This window comes from Odontesthes bonariensis, chromosome 9 (assembly GCF_027942865.1).
Source record: "Odontesthes bonariensis isolate fOdoBon6 chromosome 9, fOdoBon6.hap1, whole genome shotgun sequence".
Classification (NCBI taxonomy): Eukaryota; Metazoa; Chordata; class Actinopteri; order Atheriniformes; family Atherinopsidae; genus Odontesthes; species Odontesthes bonariensis.
Genome location: NC_134514.1, coordinates 3,056,268 through 3,069,189, shown reverse-complemented (window position 1 = coordinate 3,069,189; position 12,922 = coordinate 3,056,268). Strand labels below are relative to the sequence as shown.

General features: G+C 44.7%; 1 protein-coding gene across 1 annotated transcript in view; it reads left to right on the top strand.

The window, feature by feature from the left end:
* The first annotated feature begins 7,998 nt into the window (after positions 1-7,998).
* The window catches only part of dlc (deltaC), a 35,717-nt gene continuing 30,793 nt past the window's right edge, over positions 7,999-12,922 (top strand). Inside the window, exons 1-4 of the mRNA XM_075472770.1 lie at positions 7,999-8,296; positions 8,738-8,986; positions 9,224-9,284; positions 10,215-10,472. Coding sequence (XP_075328885.1) covers positions 8,246-8,296; positions 8,738-8,986; positions 9,224-9,284; positions 10,215-10,472 — 619 coding nt within the window. The 5' untranslated portion in view covers positions 7,999-8,245. The remainder of the gene's footprint in view (positions 8,297-8,737; positions 8,987-9,223; positions 9,285-10,214; positions 10,473-12,922) is intronic.

Genomic DNA, 12,922 nt, shown 5'->3' with positions numbered 1-12,922 from the left:
AATCCTAATCCCAAAAAAATGAACGTTATCACGTCTAAAAGTAGAAAGGTAGGAAAAAAACAGACAATAATAAGAATTATATGTTATTCAACATCAAGAAAAAGTAAATAAGATTCAATTTAAAGCTTAAAAAAGGAATATAAGATATAATCTAATGACTAATTATGGAACAATTCATATAAATGAAATGATTAAACTGTTTTATGCCACCAGAAATGAATAATCTAGAAGCTCTTTGTGGGTTTTAGGCTGGAATTAAGATTTGTTCCCATTTCTTTAGCTGCATGTGTGAAAAACAGCAAAGATAACACAGTGTGACAGACAGAAAACAGGATTTCTGCAGCAACAAGGTGATTCCCAAAGAGCTGTTAGCTGAAAACTCGGCATATCTCAGCATGGTGTGCAGTGTGTCCTTAAAACATTTGAGGAAACTGGACAAGTGGAGGACAGAAGAAGAAGTGTCAGGCCTAAAGAACTATCTACAGCAGATGAACAGGATCTGGCTCATCTGAGCAAATGTCCATCTTGAATATTTGAGCCCATCATATTTGAATGTTTTTTGTACTCGAAGCGATGGGAGACGAGCAGAAATGCAGAAATTCTTCATGCTGAGGAGAAGCTGTGAAAGAACACTGCGTCCTGAAAACGCGTTAGAGATGATAAAAAGCCTTCAGAGGCTCGTAAACTGAACTCTGGACGCAGAACAGAGAGCAGCTGAGCTGTTCAACTGAAACTTTCCAGCTTCTTGTTGCAGCCTGAAGGAGGCTCAGCTTTCTGAGGCTTAAAGCAAACACAAAGCTGTGTGAGCTCCACTTTTCATTCAGTTTTTCTTATTTTTATTCCTCTTCTTCCAGGAGGAGGCAGCAGGTCAGAAGACTGATTACAAGCTGTAGAAGTGAAGAGTTTTCCTTTACTCTGCTGGTTCAGGACTGAAATCACACCACAGAAGTCAGATTTAATCTGAGGAAAGAGCAGCTGGACAGGAGGTTTGTAACGGGGCAGAACACGGAAAACATTTAAATAACAGAAGCTTCCTCTGTGGCCTCGAGCTTTCTTTATTACAGATAAACTCACCCGAGGGTAAAGCATCATGAAGAAGGAAGCGTGTTAAATAAGAGTAAGATCAGATTGATTGGTCATGCGAAACACGAAATTTGTTCTCCGCTTTTAAAGGGATAGTTCGCCTCTTTAAAGGGACAGTTCGCCTCTTTTGACATGAAGCTGTATGACATCCCATATCAGCAGCATCATTTCTGAACATCTTCTTACCCCCTGCTGCATCCTGTGAGCAGAGTTCCAGCCTCGTTTTGGTGCTGATGAAGGTAGTCCGGCTAGTTGGCTGGGGTTTAAAAAATAAAGCGTTTTGCTTCTCAGAACAATATGCGTTCAACAGAGTAATACATTTGCATCACAAAATGGTTCTCCAGGAAAAAGTCAGACCTCACAATCTCTTGGCCCTATTTTCTCTCCCTTCGTATCACTGCCTGCTGTGCAGACCGAGCAGCAAACACCGTAACAGGCGCGGCTGTCGGTGGCTTAACAAAGAAAAACTGGACTGAAAATGAAGAAAAAAGCAGAAAATATCCAAAGAAAAACCTTCAGAAAGTGTTGAAACTGTTGCTGAAGATCACTTAAGCTGCTTGGATGCAAAATATAAAGAAATAAGAGGCGTCTCGTGACCAAAATGCTTCAAAAACCACATAAAATACTTAATATGGCTGTCAAAATCACACAAATGTAGTTGGAAATTAATTGTTATACAAGAAATTATAATTAAATGTCTGTTTCTGTTCATTTTAGGCCACTATTTGAGTAAATTAATGTGAAAAAAAAATTTTTGTTGCTCGTCTGACTCCAAATCTGAGGGAATTTTATTCCTGTTTCCTGATATAGTTTAAAACGGCTTCTTTGCTGTTTTTCATCCACTGAAAAAAACTACTCGTAAGATTTACTTAAAAAACCCTTTGTAAGTATTTGCACTCAAATGATTTAAGTAACATTTACTTAATTACATCTAAGTTTTAAGTTATATTTAGTTAAACAAATGAAGTAAAGTCTACTTGTTTTTCATAGGCAGGAACATCATTTTACTCAAAATTTTAAGTAAATGTTATATATCTGTAGTATTTGCTGTTATGAAGTAACTTAGTAGATTTTAACGATACACTTTCAGAGTAAAGTTTATGTAGTATTTCTAGGTTTATGTACAGAAAACTATTAAACATTTAAATTGTGCGAGGAAACCTAAGTAAAACTTACTCTTCCCCCATAATTCATGTATTACGTTAATAAAATGTTTAATTTTACTTAAGAAGCTCGAGTTGACCAGGACTCCCTGGCAGAAGAGACTCTTAGTCTCAATGGGACAATCCTGGCTAAATAAAGGAAAAATAAAAATAGTTCAAAACCTCGCGAGATTTCCGAGCTTTTTTCTCAACGAGATCAAATCATTTGGGAACAAAGATTTTATTTTGTCTTTTTAAACATTTTTTTATCTCATTTCAGGAGAAAATGTTTGTAAACAAAACAAATCAATGCGCCGACGCATCGATCCCCTGATCAGATTCCGACGCACGCGCATGGAGAGATTACATCTGTAACTGCTCAGCACGCGCAGCGTCCGCTCCCCGGGGAGAGGAGAGGCGCGCGGGCGGGGTGGCGGGGACGCGTGCACGAATCTCCAGGAAGCATGAGCCAATATGCACATATTCGATCGCGCGACATCTGTGTATTGATCATCATCTTCTGCTTCTGCTTCCTCTCAGGTCGGCAGATTCCACAGAAGACACGCACGCCACGCGCTCTCCACGTGCGCGCGTCACCCTTCAGATCTGTGTCACCTGTTTAAAGCTGACCCAAACACAGTGTTCGGGGACATGTTATTGATCTGTGATCGGCTCCTGATCAGATTGATTGATGTCTGTGATCCATCCGCGCGCGCCTTTTGTTCAACACGCGCCCAAACGGTCCCCAAAGGGGCCCGCACGAGCTTTTGTTGAGGTGTGACAACACATGGCGTGCGGCGCGTGTGCGGAAAGGTGTCTGAGAGAGAGAGCGTGGGAAGAAGCGCGAGCAAAGGGGCCCCGCGAGGTGTCGGGACTCACACCTGAGCGGACGTGCGCGCGAAACAAAAGGGAGATGGGGCTGGAATAAACAAGCTGATTTTAGCCCCGCCCCTTTCTAAACCTGGGCAGACTGGAGGTGGGCTGTGATTGGCTGAGCGAACAGATCAATAAAGAATCAGATTTAAATGATTCTGGTGTAATCTGGTGAAAAGTGACCAAATGATCAGAATAATCTGCTTTTTTTTTAGCCTAAAGAGGCAGCTTTTCTGCTGTTTTTAGCCTAAAGATGCAGCTTTTCTGCTGTTTTTAGCCTAAAGATGCAGCTTTTCTGCTGTTTTTAGCCTAAAGAGGCAGCTTTTCTGCTGTTTTTAGCCTAAAGATGCAGCTTTTCTGCTGTTTTTAGCCTAAAGATGCAGCTTTTCTGCTGTTTTTAGCCTAAAGAGGCAGCTTTTCTGCTGTTTTTAGCCTAAAGATGCAGCTTTTCTGCTGTTTTTAGCCTAAAGATGCAGCTTTTCTGCTGTTTTTAGCCTAAAGATGCAGCTTTTCTGCTGTTTTTAGCCTAAAGAGGCAGCTTTTCTGCCTTTTTTAGCCTAAAGAGGCAGCTTTTCTACTTTTTTTAGCCTAAAGAGGCAGCTTTTCTGCCTTTTTTAGCCTAAAGAGGCAGCTTTTCTACTTTTTTTAGCCTAAAGAGGCAGCTTTTCTGCCTTTTTTAGCCTAAAGAGGCAGCTTTTCTACTTTTTTTAGCCTAAAGATGCAGCTTTTCTGCTGTTTTTAGCCTAAAGAGGCAGCTTTTCTGCCTTTTTTAGCCTAAAGAGGCAGCTTTTCTGCTGTTTTTAGCCTAAAGAGGCAGCTTTTCTGCCTTTTTTAGCCTAAAGAGGCAGCTTTTCTGCTTTTTTTAGCCTAAAGAGGCAGCTTTTCTACTTTTTTTAGCCTATAGAGGCAGCTTTTCTGCTTTTTTTAGCCTAAAGAGGCAGCTTTTCTGCCTTTTTTAGCCTAAAGAGGCAGCTTTTCTGCTGTTTTTAGCCTAAAGAGGCAGCTTTTCTGCTTTTTTTAGCCTAAAGAGGCAGCTTTTCTGCCTTTTTTAGCCTAAAGATGCAGCTTTTCTGCCTTTTTTAGCCTATAGAGGCAGCTTTTCTGCCTTTTTTAGCCTAAAGAGGCAGCTTTTCTGCTGTTTTTAGCCTATAGAGGCAGCTTTTCTGCCTTTTTTAGCCTAAAGAGGCAGCTTTTCTGCTGTTTTTAGCCTATAGAGGCAGCTTTTTTGCCTTTTTTAGCCTAAAGAGGCAGCTTTTCTGCTTTTTTTAGCCTAAAGATGCAGCTTTTCTGCCTTTTTTAGCCTAAAGAGGCAGCTTTTCTGCCTTTTTTAGCCTAGAGGCAGCTTTTCTGCCTTTTTTAGCCTAAAGATGCAGCTTTTCTGCCTTTTTTAGCCTATAGAGGCAGCTTTTCTGCCTTTTTTAGCCTAAAGAGGCAGCTTTTCTGCTGTTTTTAGCCTATAGAGGCAGCTTTTCTGCCTTTTTTAGCCTAAAGAGGCAGCTTTTCTGCTGTTTTTAGCCTATAGAGGCAGCTTTTCTGCCTTTTTTAGCCTAAAGAGGCAGCTTTTCTGCTGTTTTTAGCCTATAGAGGCAGCTTTTCTGCCTTTTTTAGCCTAAAGATGCAGCTTTTCTGCCTTTTTTAGCCTAAAGATGCAGCTTTTCTGCCCTGCATGTCCCAGCCTGGAACTGCTGGGGGGCAAATGGTGGGGCCCATAAAGCCGCGGCCGGCTGCTGGTTCCCAGCTTCACACCTGCCCAGCCCCCCGGTCGGAGGGGCCGGAGCTGCCGGCCGGAGCAGCTCAGATGCGGCCACCCGGCAGCAGCTCCTGGGGGTCGGTGCTCCGTCCTCTGAAGTCTCAGCTTCTTTACTTTCATTACCGATTTTATCCAAAGAGAAATCAGGAGAGATGAGCACGCGCTCACAGAGCCAGTGTGTGTGTGTGTTAGCTGCAGAGGAGAAAGATGGAGGCAGGGCCCCCCCCCCCCCCCCGCTGCTTGTTGTCACCTGACAGACGGTCCGCAGGTAGGTGTGAGACCCCCCCACCCCTGCGTCTTCATTTCACGCGCTGCTCTGAAGGGGTAATTAGCATTAATTAAGGGGGCGCGAGCACATTAACACGTGTTCACAATATTCTGCATCTGCACCTAAAAGAAGAAGAAGAAGAAGAAGGTGCATTTCCACATGAAAACAGCTGAGCAGCTGCAGGTTTCCTCTTTGGTCAAACCTGGTTCAGAGTCCTGATTCCTTTCTGACTTTCCTGTAACCTTTAAAGTGTCCTGATCAATTAGTTCCCTGAAGCTCTTTCAGTTTTTATTTCTTAGTTCTTTAGTTGCATCTGAATCTTAAAAATACAAGTCAAAGTCAACTTTATTGTCAGATCTGTACAGGACATACACAGGCTTGGAATGACATTTCTCTCAAACTCAATAGTGCAGCGGTAGCATTTAACTTAACTTAACACTTTAATAAGGCAGAAATAAACTAACCGGTAAACAGAGTGACAGCACAATGTGGATATATATATTTATATATATATATATAAATACAAAGTGCAGAAGTAAGTAAAATAAATATATATGTGCAAAGTAAATGTAAAGCTCCTTGATGGACTAAAATGATGGTGTGCAGTGGATTTGGAGTAGTGCAAATTGAATGTTCAGATTTGTACAGAGATGAGTAAAACAGTCCTTAATGAGTTCAGTGATGTGTGCTTTAAGATGAGGTTAGAAAGGTAGGAGGTAGAGATGATGACAGTTAGAGTTTACTTCACCCAAAAGTCACTTTTTTCAGTGTGAGACTTCTGATGAACTTTTTCAAACTGCCTCAGATGAGCTGCTGTGTGCGTGTGTGTGCGTGCGTGCTGCCACGCGCCCCCCGAGGCCAGCTTCATTCATGGCTTTGAGCCATTGTTCACGGCCCGCGCGCGCGGACCTTTATCATATTATTCATCCACGAGGCGCTTTTGTCTCGAGACACAAGCCTGGATACAAGGCAGATGAAGCGTGCCGTGGGTGCGTGTTGGACGGGAGGGGGCGCGCAGAGGCACGCGCTGCCCTCATTACAATGATAATAGAGGGCGAGGTGGGTCGCGAGCGTCACTACGAGAGGAAAGCAGCAGGTTGTCCACGCGCGGTTTACCTGATCAGCTGCTCACCTGAGTGTGGGGTCACGTGGGTCCTGGCCTGCAGTTAGACTGACGTGAGATGAGAAGTTGGACCTGTTTCCTGTTTCTGCATCTTTATGTTTCAGGTGTCCCACCTGAAGCCCGCAGGGCTGCAGCGTTCCTGCCGGAAAAGAAGAGAAGAAGAAGAGTTCTGCTCTGAGGCTGATGCAGAGGAAGAGAGCAGTACTTATGACGTCATGCAACTGATGAAGAACAAAAGGCTGAAAAGTTGCTCATTTTCTCTTCAGAAAATCTGATTCTATGATTCAGCTTCATTTAGTTCCAGGTGCTTTTTATTCATCCGTGTTTTTTTTGGTGGTGTTACAGAAAGTTGCTGCCGCCATCTTGGCCTCAACTCAGATTTAAATTACTTGTTAGTGATTTTTAATCAGGTAGAAGAAGAGTTTCAAACCTGGAGGAAAAACAATAACTATGGTGGAGCTCCTCTTCAGGAATTACTTTCCTCTCTGGGAATATCTGGGATATTCTATCATCTCTGGGCGGCTCTGTGCTCCTTTACCTTTACCTGTGTGTGACGTCATCCAACCTGCTCTGCAAACAGCCAGTCATGTCACGGGACCGTTTTCCACGAGTCCGTGCGGGATTAAAACGCGTCACCAGGTTCCCTTTAAATCTTTTAACTTTTACAGAACTTTCCTTTAATTCCGCTGCTTTCATTTAAAAAAGTTTACTTTTATTTCTCTCAGCGCGCAGAATCAGCAGCTGATCTGAGGCTCTGTGACGTCAGAGCAGCTCCACGCACCCTGGAGGTGGCATCATTTCCATACAGCTGGAGTCCACTAAGCGAGCGCGCGCACAAACACACACACACACACACACACACACACACACACACGCGTGTCTTAATGTGTATGAAGTCTCCACATCGAGGTCTTTCTTTCTCCTTAAAAAGCGCGAGCGTGCGTACGTGCGTGCGCGCGTCCACCCCCCCTCCCTCCCTCTGGCGGGACGGCACGCGACACGGAGAACTCCCATATCAGAAAGCGTGCGCCACACCGACTGTTTTCTGATTGGTTCTCCGGACTTTTCTCTCTCCGCTGTTTACGGTCATAAACCGTGACGTCACGGGGGTATTTGTTATTGTTCCGCGTGTTAAAAAGTGAATAATTTCTTCTTGTTTTATTTTTTTTTTGTTTCTGCGCCTCAGAGTCCCCCCACCTGCACACTTTGGGGACTTTATGGGGCTCAGACCGGCCTGTGTGACCGGGTCCTGGTCGGACCTGAGGAGGCAGTAAAAGGAGCGTTTGGCACCGTGTCGCCCCGCAGTTTGTTCTATTGCCCCGCTGTAACTGCGGGGCTGAATCAAAGCCGGCGCCCCCCACCTCACCCCCCCCCACCCCCCACCCCCCAACCTCCCAACCTCCCCCCTCCCTCCTGACAGAGTCCTCCCCGCTGTAAGAAGAGTCCTTCCCTTCTTTCGGACCCGCATTCAGGGGAAAACCCTTTGATCTGGGGGCAGAACTGCGCCACATTTATCCGCCTGAAGCTTCACTTTTCCGGGATCCGGAGCGGCTCCTGCACCGGTGGAGTTTCACTGGTTCCATTTAGTTTCTTTCGGTTTGACTGAACCGGATTCACTCACTTTTCAGCGCGTGTTTCGGGACAAATGTCAGAGGAGGACCCGTTGTTCTACAGGTGGAGACTTTTTGCAGCGCCCCCTGCCCTGCCTCCCCTCCCCTCCCCTCCCCCCCGCCTCACCCCTCCTCCTCCCTGCGGTATAAAGCTGAGGTGGAACCGCTGCTGCCACAGTCCAGAGTTCAACAGCCTTCAGGATTTCTGCAGCCTCACACTTTCTTTTTCTACATCCACACCGCTGGTGCGCACTGACCCCCCTCAGACTTTTTTATTCAGAGTGGTTTGGTTGCTCTGTCTCCAGGTGACGCGCTCGCGCTCAGTTTTCCGTGGAGCTTCTTTGGATTTTACGCGCTGGTTGACCCGCGGCTCTTTTCTGCACCGGACGCTCCGACATGGCGCGTTTGTTGTTGCCGTGTCTCCTGCTGTGTGCTGCGGCGCAGACGGTGAGTAGCACCGACGGCACACTCCCAGGAACCTCAGCCTGCATTTTAACGTGAGACCCGCGGAGGTGCGCGTGCTTTGCGGCGGTTTCCTGGGACGCGGAGAGGGTTTGGAGTTGTGCGCTTTTACGCGCAGGACGCGGAGCTCTTCCTGCGGCTTTACTGATTCTAAACTTAAAATGATTCGTTTTAATTTAGGTTTATGGATATAAAACTGATGAAAGATGAACGCAGACATGCAGATGTATCTCAGATATTTCCAAAAATAAACTTTATTATTATTTTTTATTAAATTTACTGAATAATATTCCCACCTTTTTCCATCCTCAGCGCTTCTGCTTCTTTTTTTCTGTGCATTTATTACACAGTTTCTCACATGAGCCTGACTCTACTGCACTCTCACTGTCCGCCCGCTCTTTGTCCCCCTCTGCCCCCCCACCCCAGGCCCTCTCCTCCGGAGTATTCGAGCTGAAGATCGACTCCTTCACCAGTTCGCGCGGCATCTGCCGCCCCCAGTCCCCGAACTGTCAGATCTTTTTCCGCGTGTGCCTCAAGCACTCGCAGCACGTCATCGACCCGGAGCCGCCGTGCACGTACGGAACCGCGCTCACCGAGATCTTCGGCGCCGACTCCGGCTCCAACTCCATCTCCGCTAGCGCGCCCGTGCGGGTGCCGTTTCACTTCAAGTGGCCGGTAAGTGTCGGAGATCACACCTTCAGTCTGCATGTTTCATGGTCCGACAGAGCCGAGCATTCAGCCTGTTCTTAGGCAGGTTTTTAGCTCACACAGCGGGGGAAACACACGCAACATTACCGCTATTAAAAACGCATTTATCCTGTCAGATGACCTACAGGACGCGCGCGTTCGCACGTCATTATAAATAAACCTGATGCACGTGGTCTCTGATGATTCTTTTCTGATTAATTTCAGGGTACTTTCTCCCTGATCATTGAGGCTTGGAACGCGGAGTCTTCAGGTTTGGAGTCCACAGGTAAAAACGACGCCGCCTGCAGTTCCGCGGTTTCACCGCCAGACGGCGACAGAAACACAGTTTCTCTGTTTTAAACTCACAGTTCAAAGATGATAGAATTGTTCATGCCCTGTGGGAGTATTCAGGAGGGGGGGAAGCTTCCTTTAAATGTCGGAGAGAGCAGTAAACAAGGGCTCCTGTTGATTTTTCTCACTGAAGCTGAACCGTGTTTCTCCTTTTATACCCAAAACTAACAGTAAAACAACATTATTTAATACTTCTAAAGGAGAAAGGACTCCACAAACTGACCCCAGCAGCCCCCCCTCTGTTCTTCAAGGTTGCTTTTGTTTTCATCAGATCTTTCCGAGGGCTCCTTTTTCTTTCCTGTGATACATAAAGTGAGCCGGCTGCCTCACACAGATGTTAACAGGGGAGCAGGAGAATTCAATTCAATTCAATTCAATTCATTTTTATTTATATAGCGCCAAATACAACAAATGTCATCTCAAGGCACTTAGATAATAAAGTCCAATTAAAGCCAATTGGAATTCAATTAATTGTAATCATAATTATTCATAAAATAATCCAATTCGTTCATATAGAGCCAATTCCAGAAGCTCCATAACTGAGCTGAAACCAAAAGATCCCAACTCTTTTATGGATTAATGTCCAAAGTTGGAAAAAAAATGAAAACGAAGCCTTTTTTTGAGTGGAAATGTTGGAAAATTGGAAAAAAAATTGGAAAAAAATGGAAAATCTGTAGAGTTGTGATGATTTTTGTTGCATCAAACCTTCAGAGAGTCGGTCTGATGTGCAGAAAATAGGGGATAAAAAACATCTGGTTACAGATGTAAACTCAGATTTTTACAACGATAAACTGATGTTTACTGATAAACTTATCAACAGCAGGTTCAAACGATCCAAACCCTTTTTTCTCACGTGTTCATGCAGAGAACCAGAACAACCTGATCAGTCGGATGGCGACCCGCCGGAAGCTGGCGGTCGGGGACGAATGGTCGCAGGACGTGCACTTTGGGAACCAGAGCGAGCTGCGCTACTCCTACCACGTGGTGTGCAATGAGTACTACCACGGAGAGGCCTGCTCCGGCTACTGCCGGCCCCGCAACGACACCTTCGGCCACTACGACTGCGACGGCGAGGGCCAGCGCCACTGCCTGGAGGGCTGGAGGGGCGAGTACTGCTCGGACCGTGAGTGCTGCCTCAGTTTCAGATTCTAACATTTTAAACCGGGTCAAGTGTGGACCGGTGGTCCTGAGAGGCACCATTACACCGTGTGAGGGGATCGGTCTTTGGTCTAAAGTTCTGTTGGTTCTGTTGGTTCTGTTGGTTGTGTTGGTTCTGTTAGTTCTGTTGGTTGTGTTAGTTCTGTTGGTGTCTGTTGGTTCTGTTTGTTCTGTTGGTTCTGTTGGTTCTGTTGGTTCTGTTGGTGTCTGTTGGTGTCTGTTGGTTCTGTTAGTTCTGTTGGTAACTGTTGGTTCTGTTGGTGTCTGTTGGTTCTGTTTGGTTCTGTTTGGTTCTGTTTGGTTCTGTTTGGTTCTGTTTGTTCTGTTGGTTCTGTTGGTGTCTGTTGGTAACTGTTGGTAACTGTTGGTAACTGTTTGGTTCTGTTTGTTTCTGTTGGTTCGGTTTGGTTGTGTTGGTTGTGTTGGTTCTGTTTGGTTCTGTTGGTTGTTGGTTCTGTTGGTTCTGTTTGTTTTTGTTGGTGTCTGTTTGTGTCTGTTGGTGTCTGTTGGTGTCTGTTGGTAACTGTTGGTGTCTGTTGGTGTCTGTTGGTAAGTGTTGGTGTCTGTTGGTAACTGTTGGTAACTATTGGTGTCTGTTGGTTCTGTTTGGTTCTGTTTGTTCTGTTTGTTTCTGTTGGTAACTGTTGGTGTCTGTTGGTTCTGTTTGGTTTTGTTGGTAACTGTTGGTGTCTGTTGTTTCTGTTTGTTTCTTTTTGTTTCTGTTGGTTCTGTTGGTTCTCTTTGGTTCTGTTTGTTCTGTTTGGTTCTGTTGGTAACTGTTGGTGTCTGTTGGTTCTGTTTGGTTCTGTTTGTTCTGTTTGGTTCTGTTTGTTCTGTTTGGTTGTGTTGGTTCTGTTTGGTTGTGTTGGTTGTGTTGGTTGTGTTGGTTGTGTTGGTTCTGTTTGGTTGTGTTGGTTCTGTTTGGTTATGTTGGTTGTGTTGATTGTGTTGGTTGTGTTTGGTTGTGTTGGTTATGTTGGTTGTGTTGGTTGTGTTTGGTTGTGTTGGTTGTGTTGGTTATGTTTGGTTGTGTTGATTACGTTGGTTGTGTTGGTTGTGTTGGTTCTGTTTGGTTCTGTTGGTTGTGTTGGTTATGTTGGTTGTGTTGGTTCTGTTTGGTTATGTTGGTTATGTTGGTTGTGTTGGTTGTGTTGGTTCTGTTTGGTTGTGTTGGTTGTGTTGGTTGTGTTGATTATGTTGGTTGTGTTGGTTGTGTTGATTATGTTGGTTGTGTTAGTTCTGTTTGGTTCTGTTGGTTGTGTTGGTTATGTTTTGTGTGTTGGTTGTGTTGGTTGTGTTTGGTTGTGTTGGTTCTGTTTGGTTGTGTTGGTTTTGTTGGTTCTGTTTGGTTGTGTTGGTTGTGTTTGTTTCTGTTTGGTTGTGTTGGTTGTGTTGGTTCTGTTTGGTTGTGTTGGTTGTGTTGGTTCTGTTTGGTTGTGCTGGTTGTGTTGATTATGTTGGTTGTGTTGGTTGTGTTAGTTCTGTTTGGTTCTGTTGGTTGTGTTGGTTATGTTTTGTGTGTTGGTTGTGTTGGTTGTGTTTGGTTGTGTTGGTTTTGTTGGTTCTGTTTGGTTGTGTTGGTTATGTTGGTTGTGTTGGTTGTGTTGGTTCTGTTGGTTGTGTTAGTTATGTTGGTTGTGTTGGTTCTGTTGGTTGTGTTGGTTATGTTGGTTGTGTTGGTTCTGTTGGTTGTGTTAGTTATGTTGGTTGTGTTGGTTCTGTTTGGTTGTGTTGGTTGTGTTGGTTATGTTGGTAAGTGTTGGTTCTGTTTGGTTATGTTGGTTATGTTGGTTATGTTGGTTGTGTTGGTTATGTTGGTTGTGTTGGTTCTGTTTGGTTGTGTTGGTTGTGTTGGTTGTGTTGGTTATGTTGGTTGTGTTGGTTGTGTTGGTTGTGTTGGTTGTGTTGGTTATGTTGGTTGTGTTGGTTCTGTTTGGTTATGTTGGTTATGTTGGTTGTGTTGGTTATGTTGGTTGTGTTGGTTGTGTTGGTTATGTTGGTTGTGTTGGTTGTGTTTGGTTGTGTTGGTTTTGTTGGTTATGTTGGTTGTGTTGGTTATGTTGGTTCTGTTTGGTTATGTTGGTTGTGTTGGTTATGTTGGTTCTGTTTGGTTGTGTTGGTTATGTTGGTTGTGTTGGTTATGTTGGTTGTGTTGGTTCTGTTTGGTTGTGTTGGTTGTGTTGGTTCTGTTTGGTTGTGTTGGTTGTGTTGGTTCTGTTTGGTTGTGTTGGTTGTGTTGGTTCTGTTTGGTTGTGTTGGTTTTGTTGGTTCTGTTTGGTTGTGTTGGTTGTGTTGGTTCTGTTTGGTTGTGTTGGTTGTGTTGGTTCTGTTTGGTTGTGTTGGTTGTGTTGGTTCTGTTTGGTTGTGTTGGTTGTGTTGGTTCTGTTTGGTTATGTTGGTTGTGTTGGTTCTGTT